This window comes from Bombus bifarius, unplaced genomic scaffold, assembly GCF_011952205.1.
Source record: "Bombus bifarius isolate JDL3187 unplaced genomic scaffold, Bbif_JDL3187 scf7180000008199, whole genome shotgun sequence".
Taxonomy (NCBI): Eukaryota; Metazoa; Arthropoda; class Insecta; order Hymenoptera; family Apidae; genus Bombus; species Bombus bifarius.
The window spans coordinates 5,537,905-5,562,792 of record NW_022884505.1 but is presented as its reverse complement, the minus strand read 5'-3'; the positions used below and the strand labels follow the sequence as shown (position 1 = coordinate 5,562,792).

At 39.1% G+C, this 24,888-nt stretch overlaps 1 protein-coding gene across 5 annotated transcripts in view; it reads right to left on the bottom strand.

The window, feature by feature from the left end:
- Positions 1-2,473: 2,473 nt before the first annotated feature.
- LOC117210306 (protein couch potato) overlaps positions 2,474-24,888 on the bottom strand; it is a 181,303-nt gene continuing 158,888 nt past the window's right edge. For 2 of the 5 annotated variants that reach the window (XM_033453214.1, XM_033453215.1), the window contains exons 7-9: positions 19,421-19,629; positions 11,624-11,828; positions 3,192-3,310 (exon numbers count right to left, since the gene is read on the bottom strand). In XM_033453214.1, coding sequence (XP_033309105.1) covers positions 3,278-3,310; positions 11,624-11,828; positions 19,421-19,629 — 447 coding nt within the window. In that variant the 3' untranslated portion in view covers positions 3,192-3,277. Of the gene's footprint in view, positions 3,311-11,623; positions 11,829-19,420; positions 19,630-24,888 lie in introns of all 5 variants that reach the window. The other 3 variants (XM_033453213.1, XM_033453216.1, XM_033453217.1) reach the window with 3 other exon arrangements.

Genomic DNA, 24,888 nt, shown 5'->3' with positions numbered 1-24,888 from the left:
CGTCTTCCTGTAATTCAGGACTCTGCGCGACTATTCTCCTTCCACCATCCTTTTTTTCTCTTCTTTTCTTTTTTTTTTTTTGTCTTTTTTTCTTTTTTCTCTTTTCGTACTTTAATGCGTATGGTATACGTACAATACGTAATATGGATTTACGGGAGAATAGGGAGAGGGGGGAGTTCGACGTTTGAAATCGGGACGAGACGAATAATACACGGTACGAATTACAGCATGACTCGACCAACGGGAAGGCACTTGGGCAAATTACGTGCCGAGTTGGCCGTCGTATCTAGCACGCAGGGCACACACCACCTTCGTATCCTCGTTTCTGTCTATCCGCGCCACTACAAAGACAGATCGTTTTAAAAGTTACTTTTTTTTCTTTTTATCCTTATTACGAGAACTTTAACTTTCTTCCCTCTACTGCTTAATCCTATGATATGTTCGCATTCGTTATGTATATGTATAAGATTATTACGTAAATTAACACAATCATTCTATCGATCATTCGTTCATACCATTCCCTCTTTCTCACACTGACACGCTATTTCTATATTCGTATTTTCTCTCTTCGTTCCCACTCACGCTTGTCCGATTCACGCTTGTCGTTCATCGCCACTCTCGTCTAGGATATTAGACTCTCCTTAACAAGATACATAATTAAATGTATATGCTCGCCTTTTCGCGACGCGCCAATGATAAAACATAAATACACGCTTCTTAGGGCACCTTTGGTATTAAGCTTGATGTACTCGTCTTCGTCTCTTTTGTATCTCTATATTATGCAATTTCGTCTACGAGCCACCGCGTCTGCCTTCGCTCTTTCGTTTCAGTTTCGTTCTCTTCTTCGTCGGACGTTGTTCTCCACGCGAATCCCTCGGTTCGTGGTTCGCGAGCACGCGAGTTACGTGACACGAGACGAGTCACGCCTCCGTCGAATTACATCGTCCCGGGATTAATGGACGCGATTCGAGTTTGCTGGCAATTCTCGTACGAAACGGAGATGTAACGAATGCGTTACGAGTCGAATCGGTATATCCATACGTACGCTTCTTCAGTTATTTATAGATACTAGGATAGGATTTCTCTCGAGTTTTCTCTGGCTGCGTCACTTTTAATCTGTTAACTGGCGATCGGCTGGATGGTTGCTTTTCAAAATCTTCGATAATTAGGAAATATATAATTCGGTATTTTACTTTCACGAACAAGTTGCTTTCGATACGAATGAACTTACTTTTTCTTGTATTTTAAAAAAAATATATGTATATACATATGTATATATATATATATAAGTACTTTGCTTTAACTCCATGCTTCGCGATTCTTTTTATTTATGCTTACAGGTATGTTTAACTTTGCTTGTTTGCTTTTCACTCCGACATAATCGTTCCGCTGCATACTTTAGTCGAATCGTGTTGCCACCTTTCGCGTTTTCCTCTTCCAATTGTTGTATTACGCGTACGAATTTACGTTTCGTGGTCCTCGATTTTCTCGATCGAGAAAAGATCGTAACTTTTATCTCACGCGTCGCAATCTCGCGAATATGGACGAACGCCGTGAGCCAAGGAGTTAAAACGATACCGTTCGTTGCTGTTCGTTAAAATATCAAACTGTTTCTTCGTTATTCTATCCCCGTCGTTTTTCTCTTATTACCTTAAAAAAGTAAAATAGATATTCGTTCTCTATACTCTCCTTCTCCTCTATTACACTTATCAATTTTTTTCTATACGAAACAGCAAAATAGAAATTCATTCTCTCAACGTTCGAATAGATGGGCAATGTCTTTCCAAACGTTTACGTTCGTTTCAACAAACGATCCAGTTAACAGGTTAAAGAGAGCGTGCTACAACAAAACTACTCTGTCTCTCCGGGAGTAATTGCATCAACCTGCATTATACAATAAATTTCCAACCCGTTTCGTTTCTCTTTCCTCTTCCAAAACAATTTGCTCGAAAACAGCGCGGGGCTCGATTTTCCTAAAAGAATCTTTCGCGACTGTGGACTCTGTATGTTCCTCCGTGTACGTGTGAACAATTATTTATATATATGCGTGCGCGTGTGACTTCAACAGTGCCTTCCTGCTTTTACGCTTCTCTCCTCTCTTTCTGTATGTATGTATGTATGTATGTATGTATCTAACGTATGTATATACGTGTGTTGTTCGTGTATCTGTGTATCCGTGTATGCGCGTAGATGCGTATATGCGAAAGAAAATGGTGTCACGAGTGTCGAAATCGCAACGTGCGACCGCCTCTGCGTAGAAATTCGCTAGAGCGTTACGACGCTTCGCGCGAGCTCGCACCGACGCGACGATTCTTCCGTCTCGTTTTCTCGCGTGTCTTTCGTGTTTCTCGCGTGTGCGTGTACGTGTGCGTGTGTGTGTGTGTGTGTGTGTGTATGTATCGTGTCTCTTTCCTTCTCGTGTATTCTTCTCGTTTCATCTTTTTTCTTTTTTCGTATTTTTTTTTTTCTTTTCTTCTATTCGTGTCTCTCGCTTCGTCGTCGTCGTTGATCGCAATCAAGACTCGGTGGAAAATAAATAGACAAGGTAGTACACGGCTAATCGAAATAGATCGATAAGTTAAGTCGTTAAAAAATATATATACCTAGGAATATCATATATACGCGATTATTTTGGGCCCCCCGCGAGTCGCGAATCTAAAACGCCGTTGCTCCGCGCAATTTATAAGAATTCTTTTTTTTTTTTTTGTTCCGTTTATTCTTCGTTTCTCTCTTTCCCCTACTTGTCGTGGTGCTGATTTTCGCGAGACGAGGCTCGAACCATACACACGGAGACACACCCCTGCCTCGTCTTTCGTTAATCCCCGATCTTTCTCATTTTCTTCCTCTATATGCGTGTTTCTTTGTATTTTTTTCCCCTTTTATTTTTTATTGCGTGTACGCGAATGCTTACTTTCTTGTTTCTATTTCTGTTACTCTGTTTTTCTGTTTTTTTCATTTTTGTCGCACGTGCTTTTTACTTTCTCTTCCTTTCGATATATTCCCACCCCATTTTAGTTTCTTTTCTTTCTCGGTTTCCCGTGATTATTCCTGCGCTAGCATATTGCCTCTTCCGTCTTCGCAACGATTTCTCGAGCAACTCGGTCGATTTGCTCTGGAAACCTGCCGAACCGTTTGTCGTGGATTCGTTGTTCGTCGATGTTTTCTTCGTTACCATTGCGCAAACAACTGAATCCGGGTCTCTTGACGATCGTTGCATTCCGGGGTGTAAGCACGCATGGTCTTCCCTCGTTCCTCTTACATGCCGTTGATGTCGATCTTAAGGTTGCCCGTTTTCTTCTCTCTTTGATCCCTGCAAGCATCATGAATTTAATTAAAGTACGCCCACAGAAAGAACGCGAGAAAGGCACATGGATAAATTGACCAATTGACTCACTCCAAATATTCCATAGATATCGCCTAAAGCTCGATCTTTCGGTAGATTTTCCTTAATCGATCTCCAAAAGACCGAATAAGATTAAATCTCCGTCTTATAATTAACTCTCGACTGGTATCGTTCAGCCATTTCGGACCACAACGATTCGTAGCTGGATCGCTTGATCTTCGAATTGTTTATTTCGTTTGACTTTATCGTACGAATAAAACGGAGAATGCAAAGTACGAAGCAAAGTAGAATATCGTAAACTTTATCGATCCAACGTAAATTATTATAGTCGTTTACAAGCCAACGTTACTATCCAAGGGTTAATCTTCAAAATATCGAACAAACGAAATTCATTTGTTCCACGAATATAAATATAGCTATGCTTTAAAGGAGGATTAAAATAAAATAATACTTTCAACGAGTTCCAACAACGAGTTTAAGCCGATAAGAGACGGTAAAATCAAGCACGAACGGAAATAGTACGAGTTCTGCTTACTCCGCGCCCTATCGTTTTAAATCGTTCGTGAAAAGCAAAAGAGAGATAGAGAAAATAAAAGAAGAACGAGTAGGACGGGATACGAAATTGTTGTCGGCGTTCGTTCGACGTGAAATCGGAACGGATGAACCAAGTATGAAATGAGCGTTCGCTCGGCCGTTCATCGCGCCTCGTTTGTCTCCATTCCGCCGCTTTCACGGTTTTTGTCCGCGATACCTCGCTGATTTACAGCCGCGAGGAGGATCGTTCGGAGGCCGATCGCGCATCGCCGTGCGTTTTCCAAAATCGCCAAAGTAAAATCAAACCGTTATTCTCCGAAATCGACCAATTTCTACTCGAGATATTTCTCCATTATTTCTTTCTTTCCGGTTATAGGTACAATATGCCAAGGTGCTTTGGAAACAGAAGGTCGTCAATTTTTTACGCTCTCGTTCGACGGTTTGCGAAGAATCTTCGACGTATGGTTTAGCTGGGAAAATACATTTGTTTTTTATTTAAGTTTGTACGAATTTGTATCCTTTCTTATCGAAATATACGTTGAATCCACGTTGGTAAGTGGAATTTTGAAATTTTATACGCGCATACATATAGAAGGTTCTTGGCGAATAAGGTTTTGTACGTAGACGTTTATTAGTTTCCGTTTTAATTTTCTGGTTTATAAGACAAACGTGGAATTTAAAATTTACCTGACAGATTCGTCTTTTCCTTATAGTAAATCCTCTTATCATCTGTACAAACTCTTTGTAAATGCGATTGAAAATATGCAGGTTATAAATTGAAATATCTAAGTCACTGATATAATACGCATACATATGCAGTAATTTCAAATATTCTATCACGAATAGACGTTATAAATTCAATAATTTAGTCAAATTCTATGATAAAAAATAGAACAAAAATCGGTTAATTCGATCGATTTTCTTATAAAAGAAGAATATTATATCGTGCTACGTTTACAGAAAAAAAAAAATCATTTTACGTGGCTGATACGATGTTACATGGTGTTACGTCTATTCGCGTGTAATCGATTCTATTTGGAATACGTTCGGAAATTAACCACAAAATTCTGCTTCGTTTTCCCATATCACGATGTATCCACAGGTAAAATTCGTCCGCTCTACGATCACACGCGTAAAACATCTTCGTCGCAACACCTTATCAATGTTCTTCACGAATCGCCTCTTTTCTTTCAAAAAGCTACCGATCCTTTCTCCAAAGCACCGTGCACAATTCAATTACCGTGAAACAACCTTGCTCGTATCCTTACGTTTGAATCGACAATCGTAAAATCGACAAATCGAAGACAAGCCGTTAATCGTGGCCGTTAGTGGTCGTAGTCAGCTATGATCGCGGCTACGAAAACGAACAGAAATAAACGCTCGTCGAACATCCGGTTTTCGAGAGGTCGCGCGACAAGTTTACCGATTCACCACGAAGCTGTTGGTCGTCGCGTTTTAACGAATCCGTCATTGTCCCGCGGAACGAAAGCAAGAGACAACCTACATTTCATCCCTTTTCGCCCTCGTGAGCCTCTTCCCACGGTTGACGAAGAAGAGACGCCTTGCCATTGAGTAATCTACGTACCTCGTTAGGCCGTGGCTGCATCCGGACTGAAAAGCTCTCTCTTTTTTCTCTTTTTTCATCTTTCTTTTTCAACGCCAGCTTTCGGCGATCCTTGGTCGTGGAGGAAGGAACGAAAGAAGATACAGGACGGTCGCGTCGCTTTTAATTCACGTCGAAATCACGGAGAAAGGACAGAGACGGACAGAGATTTACGGTCGCGTATAAAAATAAGTGGACGAGATGGTGGAAATAGCTGTCGATCGAGTTTCGTTAAATCCGGCTCGTTTACGCAAAAATGTTATTAATTTCGGTTACTTGTTAAATAATTTATTTACTACGAAGATACAGAGGGCGAGTCATAAATGCATGGTCGTACTTCGATGGACGACGAATGTGCACACCGAAGTGAGTGAAAAATGTCTTACGAATATACGTATGTCCTACATACCTCGGTTTGCGAGCGATGCGTTGTGCATCGACACGCGCTACCGCCTGCCTTAAAGCCCACGCTACACGTTGAAACATGTTGCGAATGTTGCGATGCATGCATCGACGCTTAGATTTCACGAATTCTGCGTCAGTTTCTATTTATTTCCGCGTTACCGATCCTTCTCAGTCAGTGGCCCGATACCAACGTCGAAACGCGTCTTTCAAAATGTCAACTCTAACTCTCTCTTATTCTGATTGACGAGAGGTACGTGGATTATCAAAGATGAAAATTACAAAGAAATGGACGAAAAAATGGTTAATCGAGTGAAACAGATTTTCCGAATACGCGCCGTTAAAAGAACTAAAAGCCAGTGAACCGAGCGATTACGCAGAAAATATTTCTATACGGATGATTCTGCTCTTCGACGTCCGTTGGATAAAGTTCGTTTAATCGAAAAACAAAATAGAACGACGAGAGACGCGGTTAGCGCGGAAGTCGATGCGCTCAGCAGCGCCAAGGTTTTAACCACCGGAAAGAGTTACGAAGATATAAAATTTATTACCGCAATTTCACTGCTATTATCGAAGAGTTCGACGATTCCCGAACCTTCTTGAACGCTCGAAATAAATTAGGAGCCTTCTCGAAGATTCCCCAGGGATTCCTTTCGAAAGGAAATTTATTTCCCACGGAATTATATTTGAGAACCTGATTCATGCATCGATACGAGTTGGTTTTGATACCGATACGCATCTACGTATATCGTAAGCTGTATCGTGGAACCTGGGGTGTCGATGCATCGCAATATGTTTCAACGTGTAGAGCTCCCTTTGCATTGAGTTTCGTACTCGCTGGAAAATGTCAGGTATTCATCGAACACTCTCAAATCCATTTTATATCGTTTCTCGTAGATCGTTTACCTGCATTGTTCGCTTACGTCGAATACACGATAGATCTTAAATAGCCCAGAAACAGAAACCTAATGGATTTGTCTTCGCTCTACCTGTTTGCAAAGGTGTTATTAAAGAACGTTCTTATCGTAAGCAGGAAACGGGGCGAACAATTCGAATATTTTTATCAATCAGCCACTACTACCGAAGAACCAAGGGCTCCTTCGGACTCACCATATATATCGTCGATATTTCCTCCACTAGATGGATCGATGTATATTGTCACTGCATTGTGATCGTTAATATTTATCGACAAATCGCAACGACGTTGAGAACCTTGAAATATCGACGATATCGTTGATCGTCCAAGGGCATAAGACTTTTTTTTACTTATTTTAACGTGTAAATTCAACCTTCTTGAAATGGACGGACATGTATTTACGACTCACCCTGTATAAAGCTAGCACCAGTTCGATGGAACTTTATCGATATTGCTTCAACTGCCTGTCCACTTATTTCTGTCGCCGACTGTATATAGCAAGGGAGACAGAGACAAGGAGCGAGAAAGCGGTTCTAACGCGTCGGATATTCTCCTTCAGCAGCCACGTCCGTCTTGGTCGCGCCGCTTCGAAGGCGTCTCCGTTCCGGTTTTAGGCGAGATGAATTAGCGACGACGCGTTTCGTTGCAACGTTGTTGCCCAGCCCCCAAGCAGATTCTCTATCGATCTCCCTAATTTCACCGAGGGGAAGGTCGGGCAAACTGGCCTGCTTTTTTAGACAACGGACTTGGTCTCGCTCGATCGAATCGTATATTCGCGAGGATAATGCGTTGCTTCCGCGACCTATATTTTTGGCATTGTTGGTTGGATGCCGTTCTAGTTCTAGTTCTCGTATATTACGCTGTACGTTAGCTAGTAGCTCCAATTACGGTTAAGACAATTACAGGGTAATTTTGTTCTTTGCACTTGCGTTATTTAGAATTTGCGTTATCTCTAGAAGTTTACGGTGAAACGACTTTATACGATTCAACGAAATTAAAAGGAAGGCTTTAGATTTCGTTTAACAAGTTTCTAACGATGACGTATTTGTGATATAGCATTTTGTCTGTAATTCTAGTATCTTGTGGCTCTAATTTGGGTGGTTGACTAATACGTATAAAGTTGAATTGTTCGTGTACAAATTGTCAAAATAAAATTTGTTCCCAACTAAATGTTTATTAAATTTGTTCTCCTGTTAAAAAATAAGAAATATCAAGTATCAAGTACTGTGAGTAATTGTAAGTACGATTGGCAAGAAAAATGGTTAATATTTTTGTTTCGAGTTATAAACGATCTCTGTATCGCGAATGCTGTTAAATTAGGGTCGTAGAGAGCAAAGAAAAGAGAAAAGAGATCGCGAGCAATCCGGATGCTATACGTCTTGCACGATGATACGAGAATTTATCGTAAGACCACGATGATGTACGATACTTTGCTTTAGAAGCGTGCCACGCGTAGATTCTTCACGATCACCGATTCCACTCGTATTATAGTTTCGACTTCCTCCATTCGATTACTCGAGGAATTTATCTTTACGAATACAAATCGAAATACGCAGTCTTTACATTTCTCCTATTTACTTTTTCCACGACGATTACGAGAATAAATAATGATTAAATAATTAGTACCAGCGAAGTGGAACGACGTTTAATAATCAAATATTTACGCTGGATACTTTTACAACAATGTTAAAAAATGTTTCTCCAACATGTATTTCTTTCTCATATTAGAACGAATTTAAATAATTTCCTGCTTTCTTACTATTACGAGGATATATATTCGCGTTAATTATTTATTTTCATACGTAGGTGTTTCACAATTTTTCGTAATAAAATTCCATGCCGTCGTTGTTTCCTTGTAACAGGGATGTATTGCAATATCGCGATAATCTGAAAATATTCGTACCTAAAGAAGGTTTAAAAGCATTAAAGTCGTCCTATTCTAACGAACTTTATCCATATTAAAAATGTCTCACGATCTTACGGCTATCTTAAAATTACAATAACTTTGCAAGAAAATCTAAAGGTGTATTCGTATCGTACGTGTATTTTTCTTAGTTCTTGTTAATAGAATTCACCTGTCTCGTTATTCTTTTGCAATTAGTCATCGTTTCACAGTTATCCGACCTTCCCCCGAGAATCTCCAGCAACAAGACCTCTACGAAAAGCGCGGCAGGATACGGTGCAAGGGTGTCGTATATCAAAAGACCACGTTCAGGGAGGAAAATACAAAAAAAAAAAAAAAAAGAGGAATATAAAACAGACAAGAGGACGGAGCAAAAATGAACGAGTAAGTACTATGCGTCTCAAGCAACACAGTGAAAGACCGAGCAGAACCGGAACGAAAATCGACAACGGGAAACGAAGGACGTGAAAATGATAGAGTTTCCTATTACAATTCTCTCATATCATTACGTGTCAAACCATTTTCTGTTTGAGAAAATCATTAAAATTGAATTTAATCTGTTTTGAATGAAATATCTTATCAGGAGACGATCTTTGTATTTTTGCTTTTTAATATAATGCTATTTTCAAGTTTGTTTAAATAGTATTGTATTTAGCATTATACGGTAACACTGCTATGATGTGATCGATATAATAGCGCTGTTATAATACTATTTTATAAACAGTGTTACTTTTTCAGCTTTCTTCCAAGTATGTATACCAAGTTAATTTTGAAACTACGTGCATAGACCCATGTAGATCATGCAAAATCATCGAAGACCACGTAGAATCGCTATAAGATATTCTCATCGAAACAGAATAAGTTTCGTTCGAAAAACTTCTTCGATCAACGAAATAGTCCGAAGGATCGAACGCCTTAAAACGTTCAAAGTATATAGTAAAAGTTATAAGTAAAAAAGTAAAATCTTCCAAATAAAAACGACAACGCAAAAAAGGAACAAAACCAAGGATACGACAAACGAATCTGCGTAGAGACGATCCAATAACCTCGAAGAGCAAACGTCGAACAGAGTCAAGAGAGACAGAGAAAAGAAGAAAAAGAAGAAACAAAGGAAAGAACAAAAAGCAGAACGTGGAAGAAAAAGTTAGAGATCGGCAAGTTGTTGTGCACGATCCATAGGCGATTAGCGGCAAATAATAATTGGCAATTGGCGATACTAGTGGACTCAGCTAGCTCGCGATACGTCCAGCCATCGATCGCGATCGAGGGATTTACGCCCGATCGATCGTCGCGCGTTTTCTACTGCCAGGAGACACCGTGCGACGTGTCTTACCGACAAAGTTATTGATCGATCTTTAGATCGATCGAAATCGAACTGTCAGCTAATCGATTGCGAGTCTATCGCTGAGGCCACTGTACTGTAGGGAGCTGTGGTAAAATGCCCCTGAGAATTATCGGGAAAGTGGAAAAATATTTACAAATGTCGTTACGTGCTGTTATGCTATTGATGTACGGGTTGACACTGAAATGGCATCGTCCGGAAAGGGATGATTCCTCGTGAAAGGAGGTGATCGAAGAGAACAGAGTACATTTTTATTACATTTTTATCGCGTCTCGAATAGCAGGTGTCTTCGAGAAAGATAATTTACTAAAATAGGTTTTAATATGAGAAGCGCTGGGACGCTTGTAGATACCTTTGAGTGTATATTGTGTGTGTATTATATAAAACATTTTGAAATTTCATTAGAATGACACGCGATTATTGTAATTATGTTGGTAAGTTTTGAAGGAAATTTGAAAGAACACGATATTTAATACTCTTCAGTATACATCTCATAGAGACTACAAAAGTATTTAAACAGTCAATTGTAAATTACGTTGATAAGCCTTATCATGTTCATCTTATGCGTTTAAGATGATTGTATACTAACTTTTTTGCCGAATATATATGATTAGTCGTGTCTTATAACGTTAACGAAAGTTTAAAACGTCTTCTACATAGCACGATATACGTATCGAAGTTCTTTACGATGAGCGTCGAAATACTTTCGTGAGTCACTCCACATAGAGAATTATTTCTGTATTTAATTAGAACGAAGGAGTACGTAAGGAGAGATAAACACAGAAAAGAGAAAATACGAGGGAAGCTCGCTTCCATCTACGATACGACGATTGCCTTTACTCCGAAGAACCAAAGCGCTACGCGCGGGACATTTACTCTGTGCTCTTAAACTTGCTTTTGTTCAAAAAACCATCCCGTTTCCAATTCTGCCATGATTACCAGGTCACCGTAAAATGCGTGACAGGAGAGCAAATGGAGGCAACAGTGACACATCCGGTCAAGCCTGTCTCGATGGTTCCTACTTTATAAAAGGAGAGAGGGAGCAAAAGTAGCGACAAGATCCTCGTTCTTTCCAGAGGCATTTCGTCCAACTCCCAACGGTAATACTACAATGTCCGGCAACGAAAACGCAGATCTGTGCTTCGTGCAGTTTCATTGGAATCTTCGACGGTTCTTCGTTGATGGATCGAATGGTAAAACGAGATCGTAAAAAAGAAAAGTGGTGTTGCGAGGGAGCGAGGAGAACGAAACGGTATCGAGTGACAGACGAGGATCGACCGAAGGGACATCGATGGCCCATAAAGAAATTCCTGATGTTTAGCCCTCGGTCGGAAATCGTAAGGACGAAAAGGAAAATAGCGGGATAAGAACGACAGAGAAAATGCAAGAGAAAATTCGCGATGATCGCAAGGGTGTCGTTGATCAACGAGATAAGGAGTCGAGGTAGGGGAAATATCTTGACAAAAATCGAGATAAGAATCGAGATAACGCAAAGGATGTGTCGCACAGGGTCGCTGCGTTTTCGTCGGGATGTGTACAGGATGTCTGTAGCGGCTAGCGTAGCATAAAATGAAACCTACTTCGATCCAGAGATTTGTAAAGCCCACCTCGGCCATTTTTGACTTTGCATATTCGATTCGTATTGCTCCCCGGTCGGAGGAGAGGAGAAAGGATCCTTGGAGAGTGGCCATCGCCTGGGCCGCGTAGCGAACGTCTTGGTATTCGACAAAGGCCACTGGCGACCCTCCCTTCGTGTGCATACGAAGCCGGGAGAAACCAGGAAAACTGTGCATAAATAAGAGAAGCGTACAATACGTGCTCTAGTTAGTTATGACAGACGGTACTCTGGTCAAAAAGAGAAGGGCCTCTGTGTGTGTGTGTGTGTGTGTGTGTGTGTGTGGTTACGCGTGTGTTCGTTCGTCCATTTCCATGTTATTGCCATGTCGAGAAACTGCGGTGACGCTGATCGAACAGCGTGGAACGAGACATCGTGACATATTTCAATGCAATTTTCTTCGAAGTCATTGAAAGGTGATCTCGTTTGCTAGAGATTGTTTCGATGGTTAGAGACGGAAGAAAGATTAGTAAGGACTAGATACAGGAAGAATCGTGGTTACCGTGCCCGGTATTGTGTTTGATCGATCAAATATTCTGCTTTGCAGGATTTGCGAAGGACTTGCTAAAACACGCCAGTTTTTAATAGATAAGTGCGATAGATCGATTTGATACGGAACGATTTAACAGGTAGATGATATTTTACAATTTGTTGTTTCATTTTCAAGATACGAACAAAATTTCGGATGTAATTCGCGTATGTTCGTTATTAGGCTACCGTTTGATGCAACACGGGGCAAACATTTAACGATAACTTTATTAAAAACGATCAAAGACAAAGCGTAAAAGGCTTTCTTCCGATCGACGAAATTCAGCTTGAACATTAGCGGAACAGGCTCATCGATTCGTCATACTACATCGTTCTTGGTAAGATTTAGATCCGTTTGGCGTGTATGAAGACCGATTACCGAGGAATTTATATCCGAGCCGGACCGATCGGCCGGTTACGACGCCATTAACGGAAGTATCGATATCGATTACGCTTGATTTACCGCGATTCCACCAGGTACCGCGTTAACCACGGTAAATTTCGATTCTTCCAATTACGACACGCGTCCATTATGGTGGGACTTGTCGATAGATACTTTCGTTGCTTTCTTTTTTCACCTCTGATGGAAAGAAACTGACGAATCGTCTCGCGATCGAAGATCGTTTTAACATTGGCACCATACATGCGATATTTTTATTAAGGATATTTGCTATTTGCAAATATTGATCGAATACTCCGCATTGGCTGTACTATTCAAATGTATTGGGTTGGCAACTAAATGATCGCGAATTTTGTCATTAGGTGGTAACGACAAAATCCTTCAGTTCAATCACTTAGTTGCCAATCTAATATTGAAACGGGCGTTAGGATACGCGATAAACGGCGTGATAAATATATTCTGATTAAAGCGTTAGGATTTTTGAGCAAATATTTGACATTTGCGTTAACAATTTCTTATTTGTACCGAGTAGTAAACGTGGCTTCGATTTGACACTGTAAACCTGTACGTATCAAAGTTATGTGTATGTATTGGAGAATTAAAAACCTACGAGCAATTATTTTATGGAAATTAAGCATCTCTGATTCATATTTATTCAAACGTACATTTATTAACATACCTATTTATGCGTATCTCATTCGTGCAAAAGTTTCATGAATTCAATACGCCCGTATTGAATTTATCGTACGCGTATATTTAATTACACACGTACAAATTATCGCCCTGTTCAATTTTAAATTTCAAGTAATTTATAAAATCTGAGAAAATAGAAACTTTATCTTGTTTTAAACGGACAAAGTAGAAAAAAATGAACAAATTATACGAAACTTCTATAAAACAATTAATACACACGATATTATCGAAACGATACAAATATGCAAATATTAAATAACGCATGTACGGAGCAGGAGTCAAAGTCTCATTGTCTTTTCGTGCGCGCGATGCTCGTTCGCTGTTTTGCGATGCGATCACCGTGTGCGTTTGCTGCGTATACGTGTATGTGTATGTTAGAGTGTGTCGATCAATGCCACTAAATATCTCGATACGTGGTTACGGGTACTAGCACAGGTGCGTCTTACGGCTACGAACTACGACTGGTGGCAAAAAATGAATCAGCGAATGTCAGTGATGTACGTTTCTTGGAGGCAGTGCTGTTAATCCGGTTTCAAGAAGCTCTCTTTTAGATACGTTTGCAATCGTATTTAAACGCTAAAACTACCAATGCTCGAAATAAGCGAACCGTAGTGTTTAATAAAAATATCGAATTTTGTGGAATTTGAAATAAATGTAAATTTTATAGAATTCTCTAATACAATTTGAAAGAAACGCTCTAACAGAATTTTAAAGAATTTTTTGTCGCAGAAATTTTTAGGGATTTTTGCGCGATTTTGTTCTGTACTTTTGTTACCTGTAATTGCTTTCCCGTAATTTTTCTGTAGATGAAGACTACGTTTTTTCCTTTTGATTTTCTTGGTACAAGTTTCATACACTAGTCGGTGGTAGTTTTAGCGTTAATATACATATATGTACAGACGAAATGGAAAGCCGGTTAAAACGTTCAACCGTGAATGTTAACCCCCTGTAATACCAATGTAACTTACAAGTTACATAACCACGTGTCTACTTCGTTTAAAATTTCATTTTACTCGCTTGCTGTGTTATACCGTGGTATTTTATTGATAATATATCATATTATGCTAGCACCAAATTATCCATAAACAAATCTTTTCCCTTTCATAAAAGAACCCCTTTAGAGGGTTGAGGACGCGTTAAAACGGGTGTATCGTACGCGGAGATAGAGATAGATAGAGAAAGAGAGAGAGAGAGAAAGAGAGAGAGAGGAAATACGGCTGATTCGGCGCTGACCTATATCGCTCTCTTAAATTTCTAGTCGCGTAATTGTTTCCAGAGCGGAGTATGGTAGATTTGTCATTTCCAGTTCACCGCACTATGGCCCGGATGTTCTTGTAAAAATTCCACAATTTTGTCCATGATGATAACTAATGTTTGATCTTTAATTTACCATCTTGCGATTCTCTATGGACCCGCAGATACGATAAATCTGTGTTTCGTTTAAGGGAGATTAGTAAGCGCGGTATTTCTATAGAAATTTCGTATTTGTATTATTCATTCATTCGAGCTGAATCGAATCGATTTGAAGAAGATTGATCAAACTTTTGGAGGTCGCGGAACTAAAACAAATTTGTCATATAGAGTGACTGCAAAAAATGTTTGCGCATATCTCTATTTTCTAGCCAAGCGATTTTTATCAGCTTCTACGTTTTAGTTTTGTACGAATCATCGCTAAGTGATACGAAACTTTATGTTCTTGGATTTAATCGATTAGTGTGCAAATACTACGATAAATAATGGCGTGCAAATGCTTTTTGTAGTCACTGTGTATCAAGGCATCGAAAGAAAGAATCTAACGATTAAACTATATTAATTAATTAAATCATATAACGATCAAATGTGCACAAAAAATTACACATTAATGCCAAAATCCTTTAAAAATCTAAGTCAATTTATATAACAAATTGTGGATACACCTGAAACGCAGTTTCCTTCCGTTGTGTGTGACGGAGTTCCCCAACTTATAATCCTCGAGAGGTTGCCGTAACAGAAGGCTTAAATTGTAATTAGCATCCTAATGAAAGCAAGCCTTTCTTTTATAAAAAAAAAAAAATTAGTAAGGAGAAATTGGTAATAATTAGTAACGAGAATTACATACCATAATTAAACATAAATACTTATATAAATAACACCTATACCAAGAAACAAATTGGAAACGAATTAAATGAAATATAAATAAAAAATCAGGTATTTCGCGATAAAACAACCAGTAAATAAGTTGCCGCGGTCAGGAAAATGGGTCGATGTCTTTATCATCGTATTCGTTGAAAGGATAAAACGATCTCTTCACCGCGGTATTCATACGTTATCCGAGAGATGGCAAAAAGTGATAGATTTCAATGGAACACGCTTCGATTAATCCTTCGAGCACGAGTACGTTTTTATAAATCGTTCCCTCCAAACGCAAAAAGATGGCAAATTCAACGCAATTATCGATACGCGACGTCGCTCGCCAACGACAGACGTGTTTCGCGAAATTTTCGTTTTCTCGTCTATCGACGGCAGTCGTATTTAAAGGGTTAATGCCGTTAAAGCGTTCTTATCGTATAAAACGTATTTTCGTAAAAGGTCGCGAGAACTTATTCATACGGCTGACAAAGAGAGTAACACGCAATGAAAATACCGAAACCCGAAAAGGAAGAAAATAGAAGTCGATCGACGTACGAGACGTCCGGTTCGAAATTAAAATCGCTGAAGGCTGAACGGGGTCGAGTCATCCCCCTGTACCAGAAACGAGCTCGCCATTCACGGCGTAAGCGAAACTGCGGGCCAACGGTTCTTGTATCGCGATGAATGAACTGGATATGACGTCAGTCGTCCGTATCTGACGCAACGTGTTCCGTATCGATTTCCTCTTTCGCATCGGCGCCGAAATAGCCGACAAGCATAGAAATCGCGAGTCGAACCGCGTCTCTCGGCGCGCCAGTTTTTTCTCGCTTTTCTTTTTCGATGCTTTCTTCTTCCGAGGTTAAATCGACATCGATTCTCCCGTTTTCCCTCCTTCGGTCTTTCCTTCTCCCCGAAACGAGTCGTCGATCGTTAAAGAACGCGGGCGGAGACCAGCGAAATCGAGCGGTTTATCGAGGTCAAACGCACTACGTCGAAGGAAAAGAGCGAGAAAGATAAGAAGAGCGCTGCCTCCGCGTTTTGCATAATTAACACGCAGAATCTCGTTATATCCGCGAATCTCCGGTTTGCGCGTATGAATTCGCAAATAGCTGCGCGAGTTGATTAAACGCGTTTGCATACGCTCGGACGATGTTTACGTTTCTCCGTTTGGGCAGATTTTCGTTAATCCGATTGTTTCTTGCGGAGAAACTCGGTGTTAGTTTGTTTCCCGTTAAACCGTTCGAAGTGGATGATGCGCCAGATGCAGTCCATTCGAAATATTCGTCGACGCGTACTACGGTCCTTTTACTATGATCGTACCACGAAATTTCTATAAATTTCTTTCCGTGTTCCCTAAATAGAAACGGTCGCGACTAATGAATTATCGATTATTCTAAATGACGTTGTCTGTTTACTGGAGAAATATGGAAAGAATTTCCCGGATGCAAGCAGTCGCGATCTAACACGCGGTCGAACGCGTGTACTCGGTGTCGTGGGAAGGTTCCGCATGACGGGGCAGGCAAAAATAATTTGCTACGCGACCGCGAAGCGTAATGTCCGCCGGAGATAACATACTTCGAGACTATTTGCTCTCGTATCCGTACATGCATCTGTACACAGAAAACTACGAGTCGAACATCGAAATACATTTCACGATTAGCATCAATTTTTTCCGTTCAATTTCAAAGTTTCTTCTTGTAATATGCGCCGAATATTCAACGTAATAATTGAAAATTTTAGTAAACTTGAAAAAATTAATCTTCACGCGAGCTTGAAAGCAAAGATACGAATTAAAATTGTAGGATGAGCGTGTCGTTTATGGAGCTTCTATTTTGAACAGAAAGACTTTGAAAATCAACGAAGCATGGCGTGGTTGTTTGACTGATTTGACTCGGTCTAATAAATCTCGTCGCACGCTTTCGAGATTATGCACGATAGAGAGACCACTGGATAACGCTGGATCGAAGCTGGATATATTCCTACGGGTATTAAATATTTTATTTATTTTTTTTTTAACACTCGAGATACGCGATTTTTATATTGCAAATAATTTTCGAATAATAGCTAGAATAATCATTTTTCCAAGTACGAATCGATATCTTTTATATCGTTTCTATCGCCTCAATCTTTCTTTGATCTGTGAACTTTATTTTGTATTTTACAAACGTTATATCATCGCGCGTGTAGTCAATGATTATATTTAATACTATATCTAGGCTTGAAATAGTAAAAATAAGATTCTTATTTACATACGTTATTAAATCTGCAATTACAAATTTTTCGAATCTAAAGTCAAACCACACCCAGTTTTAAAGACGAAATCAATGTTTTCTAATCGAAGCTTCTTATAAAATACAATCGCACTTTCTACAAACGTTTCGTACAATTTTAATTCATCTTTTTCTACAAAATGATTATCCAAATTCGAGTTATAAAATTTTCTACATCCGTAGATGGTCTGGCGCGAGAATTATTCTATTCGAAGTTGTGAAATTGAATATTTAATTCTGTCTGCCCCAACCACGCGTTCTCGAAACGTAATTTACGAGGTGTAACGCGTGTCGCGATAAAAGTGTCGCGTGTCAATTAGCGCACGTGGCGTAGAGTCAATTTTAGCGGACCGCGTCTCCGATTTCGTTTTTGGAGGAGGAATTTGTTCGAGAAGTCATTATTTTAATCTACGCAACTTCCACCAGCTATTGTTGGACTTTTTCTGTTCTCGTTTTCGTTACCGGTACAAGTTTCTTCTACCTGATTAAATCCGGAAGACCAATCGTATAAACACAAATTTTACACGCGTCTGAGCTTTTCTCGTGAAATCGTTCGCGATCGAAGATCGGCGTTACCCTGTCAGGATGCTAAATTCGTAAAATTCGTAGATTTACCGTAGAATTGTATCAGCGTAGGAATTTTTTTACTTCTCTAACTACAAAAATTTGTATAGAATTATTATTGACCACAAATATTGGTAATAATATTTCCACGCTAAAAATGTTAAAAATTATAGTATCGTGTAAAAAGTTCTTAATATTAAATACCACGTCAGGTAGAATAATTTGCAATCTACTCCGATAAATGTTTATTATTCCACTCTATAGGAAAGATAATGTAGTTTGAAAATCAGGTATATTTGTATAGTAAGAAATTATATCTTGAGCACCGATTGTAAATTCCGGTGATTTGATATTTCCCCTTCTTTTTAGAGATTATTTTATTTGCTTAGAGTATCGATCATTTAGGCGTAATTGGTCTAGAAAATCCGAGAAACTTGAAACTGGTAGAACTCTCGTAACAAATTTTTTCTGTAACAAGCCTAACATGGACAATTGAAATCTCATACTTTTCTAAACCTACGTAACCCACAATTTCATTTATAATCCAAACGAATTATTTATTTCCAATCGTTCGACCAATTATTTTATCTATAATCTCACTCGATGAATTTGCTTATAATTATTTATTCTAAATCTGCACACCCTACAATTTCATTTACAGCCCAAATCAATTATTTACTTATTCCCAATCCTCTGACCAATTATATATTTCATTTACTATCTTAATCAATAAATATCGATCGATCAATAAATTTCAACCTAACTATCTATGAACCTACCTATGTGTACATTTCTATCTATTTATATAAATTTCAATCTTTTAACTCTCTCGATCGATAACCCTAAAGCATCGATAGTATGGTTTTACAATACAGACACTACCGATCTCATGTCCAAACTTCTCGATATCCGTGCAACACATACCCCGGTCACAATTTGGAGTCCTTCGAGTCTGTTTGCTATTCTTATAAACAGCGACCGCGAGTCTGTCTCGCGGTTGAGTTTCACGAAACTTTTCTAAAGCCTCGAGAAAATAAGGATCGTACGCTGGAAATATACGGAGACAGAGGTACGCGTGTATGCACAGCACGCGACGCTTGACGCATAATAAAAAGAGTCGAACGGACAATTTTTGTTCGACTCGATAGCTGTAAAGATGGAAATAAAGGGGTTGTGAACGATGGTGCGTATTTCTAACCTGCTGAAGATGTCCTTGAGCTCGTGCTCGGACACGAACTGGCCGAGGTTCGCCACGAACAAGGTGGAACAGGGCGCGTTGCTCACTGCTATGTTCGGCTGGGACGAGGGTGAACCTACCGGCGATGCCAGTGCCGGCGAAGGTAGGAAATGGGGCAGCGACGCGTGTATCGACGTCAGCGTCGTAGGATGCGGCAGAGACATGGGCGCCTGGAAAAAGAAAAACACAAATTTTTCAGCGTTATTCGCGATCTTCGACTCGATTCGACTCGATGTTGGGCATTCGTGTGTAGCTCTGGCTCGGTGAACGACTCTGTTACTTGAGAATATGAACGTTTTCGTGCACGTTATATTTACTCGCATCATTGTAATTTTATCGTTTCGTCCCCTCTATTTATTAGATTCTTATATTTATTTACTATTACTTTCTTCCTCTATATATATCTTTACGTACAGGTACCTCGATCTATATATACAGGGTGTCCCATTCAATCATCAATCACCAACGTTGCATCTACGCTACGTTTCATCGATCCCTTTTTCAATTAATTTGCATCGTCGAATTTTTGTATATTTTTCAATATCCTGCATCTGAGAGGAAATTCCAGAGAATTCGACTAATATCTTTCACATCGCTTCCATTTAGACCTAAAAATTTTATGAAATTGCAGGAAGCTAAAGTATCTATAAATTACGATGAACTAATGTTCGGTCTTTAATGGTTTAATTACTCTCCTATTTGCGATGATACTAAGTATGTTTCAGAGAGGAGTTGCGTGGTATCGAGGACGTACTGCGTTTTTATCTACTCGATGCTGCGATGATCTTAAAATGTTCTGTAAAAGTGACGTTAGAATTTTGAAACGGACCTCCATTTTTTATTACGTATTCTTGTAGCTTACATTCAGACGTTTTCGAAACACTAGAAACTCGCGTTTTTCGCACTATCCGTTACCGATACATTTACTTGAAAATTTAACGTTATCAAACGTTATCCAATGTAATAATAGTAAATAATTGTTCATAACGCTACCATCGATACGGCATTGCCGAAACGCGAGATTGCAGTTTTTTAACACGTCCAAAATAGTTTAGATAATTTCTTGTGTCGCTTTGTCGAATTTGAAAATTTATATTTCACTCTCTTGTATCATCACAAATAGGAGAATAATTACGAGTTAGATTAGACACTCTGTATGTAACGATCTCCATTTTGGCGTTATTGCTAAGAAATAGACTCGGTTTTTGCAGTAGTAGCTAGGTTCCTATTTATATTTATTGAATACTAGATTCCTGCACGGTAGAATTCCATTTACCTGAAGTTTCCTGGGGGATAAGCAGTTTATACAATAGCGGTTCATTAATTTTTCACGCAACCAAGCATTTTTCCTTCGAACAACTGAAACTCGCGTTCAGATCGACGATCGCAATCGAGGACGGTTTAGTTAGTCAGGTGTTAATTAAAAATTCGTTCCAATAAATGCAATTCTACTCTACTTATACTTATTTATCGTTAGATTACGAATGTTTATACGTTTTTGTGAGATTTAAGGATGCAGGACAAAGTACGCGTGATGTCCAAAAGTATGCGAAAAGTTCAAAGTACCCGTTACGACGTTTGCAGTGGCTGAGACAAATTGAGAAAAGTTACATATTTAGTTGAAAGATACGAAAATTTGTTAGAGATTGGAGATCAAAGACTTTATTTGGCACGTTTGGAGATACAGAAAAATTTCCTAGGAAATTGAAAGCAACCGTTTATTCCGTACAAAGGGATAAGAGAATTTCCATACAAAATGAGTTCTATTTTCCATTTTGATTTTAAAGTGGTGAAATTTACAGTGACGTTGTATCGATCGTAGTATTATACGTTTCGCATTCTTCGTTCAGATCTCAGTTGTGTTCGAACCATATTTAGGTCGCGTCTAAATCAATTAGAAAAGGTTAATCGCAGTTAACGATCTTAAGAACGCAAGAATAACCGTATAACTTGATTTCAAAAAAATGTCAAAGTACATAGTCGATTATTCGAGTTTCGCGCTTTCATATTCCCAAAAGTAACAGAGGCGTTCACGAGCTTCGTTTTACGTTTCATGCCTTATTTAACCACGTCTACTCTTCGACCTATCTAAACGTCCACAAAAACGAACCAAGTCTATTTCTACTTTCTTTTTTCTTCAAATTACTCTCGCATTTTTCTTACAATATTTTTTTCTTTTCAAGAAGAATCCCTGACGCGGTAACACGGTGTACTTATGTGTAAACAACGAATGACATTAATATCGCCTAATACTTCGTGATTTACGTACAATTTAGATGTAATCGACGAAACAACGCAGGCCTGTACCACTGAAACTAAAGTCCATGACCGAGTTACCGAGCGTGGATTAATTAACGCAAGAACCGTGTTAAATACGAATGCAGCATAATTTGCAGCAACGTTACAAGAAGCGGCTTCGCGATTAACGATCGAATAACCGAGAAATAATCTCGGCGGTCAGCCGGATTACTTTTTATTCAGAAACGCGCGAGTCCATAACCACTTTGTAATTTCAAGTCCAATTATTTTCCGAAAAGTTATCTCTCGTAAAAAATACTATCCAAAACTATCTGGTTATTTCCTTACTCGAGGCAGAGACGACGGTGCATCTTTACCCATTTATGGCAGATTAAAAATCGCAGAGATACTTGCAATGTACATAACTGCTGGAACGGTTGAACTCTTTGTTAGGATGGAATAGAATCATTGAAATAATTTGATCGTTTATTAGGATAATTCCACTAATCCAAATTCTTCAGGCGGATATTCTTGAATTTTAGTACAGGACTACAATGCGTATTGTGCAAAAAATGTTTGAGATATTTGAATTCGAGCAAGACGTGCTGCGGAAATTCTTGCTAGAGCGTACCGTGTCGCGCAATCAATTCGCAATTTCACGTCGTAACATATCGTTGTTACCATAATGCCCGTGTAATTATGTATTGCGCTACTTGTTTCGGAAATCCTGTATTGCTGCATCGTTGCTGCGTTTTCTTTTGTCGAGCGTTGCAAAATCGACTGCTCGACCTGCCTCGATTTTCTTTACGCCGAAACATATCGCGAACCAAAAAGTGAAATCCCGAACAAAAAGTACTTTTATTCGTAAATGATGATAATTTTGTCCACGGTATGAAACTTATTAAAAACGAAAGTATCTTTATTCGTAAATCGCGATGAATAGCCTCCACCTCGAATCAAATTATTATGCAAATATCTTCGAGCGTGTCTTAACACTGCGGCGAACGTTATTATTGTAAAATAAATCAAAGGAAGAAGGATTTTGAATAAAAACTTATCGAAGACGAGAGTATTTGTATCGATAAACCGCGATGAATAGTTTCCGCTTCGAAAGGAATTTTTACATAAATATTTTCCAGCGTTTTTTTCCCAACGATAACAACGAATACAAAGAAGTTCTTTCAATGGACACTCGTCGAGCAGGAAAGTATATTTTTTTTATTCCCAGATAATAACGAATAATATTTCGATTCGAAAGGAATTTTTCTTTTTAATGCAAATTTCCCCGACCAGCTTTTTTTTTTTCAACGATGTCACGAACAGAAACGGAATTAGGAAAATCTCGAGTCACTATAGGAACTCTTCTGAAAGCAGAACGCAAAAAGTTCGCGAGTGAAATATTCTCTATTTAGCCGAGCTTTCGCCTCGTTATCACGTCAAGCGGATTCCGTGGAACATTTTTATTTCGACCGAGGAAAATAGTGGTATTTACAAGCGGTTGAAACGGCCGTTTCAGGTCGAACCCGAGATGCTTCTCTCTCGTATTATAGAATTAAATAAACGTCAATATTTATTCGTTTAATGTTACCGCCTATAAAACTGAACGTCAACCGTCCGTCTTTATTAATTCAGTGAAAAGTTAAACAGTTTTCAAGCGCCGTCTCTTTAATACGATCCCCTTTCTTTCCTTTACGCTCTGAAGTTCTTTAATTACGTTGCCAATCTCACTGAAATCCGCTCTATCGTTTAGGTAGTAAATAATCGAACTGATAATCGTGAAACAATAGGAAATACGATGTTTCCGTTGGATGCTTTAACGGAAAAACTTTTTTCCACGTGCAATTATTTGGCAATTAGTCGATCGAAATGATAGCGGATTTGTCAATTATCAGGTTCTGTGCCGCGTGGGCGCGTCATTGACTCGACCCACGTTCGATATCAAACGTAAAACTTCCGTTGAATAACGAAATATGACGGTGGTGTAAGATACCTGACTTTCACATTTGCAACGTCGAACGAAGAGCAAAAGAAAGAGGAGGAATACCGCGAAACAGTTTTATCAAGAAAATCAATATCCAGTTATTTAGGTGGTTAATAAACAATGATATTCTAGTTTTAGTTGCCACCGACAAAATATTTAGACGCCGTAAAGTAACGATATTGGATCTAAAAATTGCCCTTATCTTTCAAACGATTAAATTATCAACTGTTTTTGAAACACGATTCCAAATTACTAAATGTATTCTACGTACAATACAAATTCCTCGATTGGCAATCGCTTATTTATCAATCAATCGTTAATCATTGATCGGTCTTTTCGATCGGTCTTCGATCTACAACTAAGAAGAAAGAAAGGAAGAAGGGGCATAAGAAACAACAAATCAAAATTATCTCTATCATTTCCACTGGAGTCGTCACGTTCGACACGTTTCCGCGACTAACGCCGTATACCGTTTGCGATTTCTGTTACATCAAAACGAATGTATCTGGAAGCATCTCGTTCGAAAAACCTTTTTTCTCTTTAATCAAACCTGCTTTCACCATTCGATTTATTTCGACACGCGGAATCGGCCTATTTTCGGTTCTGTTTAAAAAACAAAAGAAAAAAACAAGTCGAAATAAAAATTGCCACGATACACGACGGTCCGCCGAACGATCGTAGCCCGCTTAAAACGTTTTCAACGACCTTTAATTTATTTTGACCAGGGGCACAGTCACTCCACTTTCAAATCCTTTTTTCCCCAGTTTTTTTTTCGCTACGGACAAACATTTCTCGATCGGACGAATTTTTCGTTCTATCAGTCAAAAGCATATATTTGTTGTTGTTGTTGTTCGTGTTGTTGATGTTTTTGACTGATATTTTTCCACGTTGTCACGGTAGCCGACGAAGAAAAGCTGTTCGATACGGTTTGGCGATGGTGCGTGATAGGTACCCGCGTGAACCTGGTACAGAACTAGGCGATATTAAAAATCAATAGGTGCTGGCCGTTTCCCCAATTCGTACCCGGTTGTACCAGCATCGTTCTTACTTGCCGTTGAGAAATCAGCCAGACACGGTGCCTGCCTGAAAATTTCGCGATACACGGGAAACAAAGAACGGGAAGCAGAAAGAAACGAGAACGAACAGAAGGAAGAAATAATTTCTTCTTATTTACGACTGGATTTAATAGTCGCGATAATTAACCCGCGGC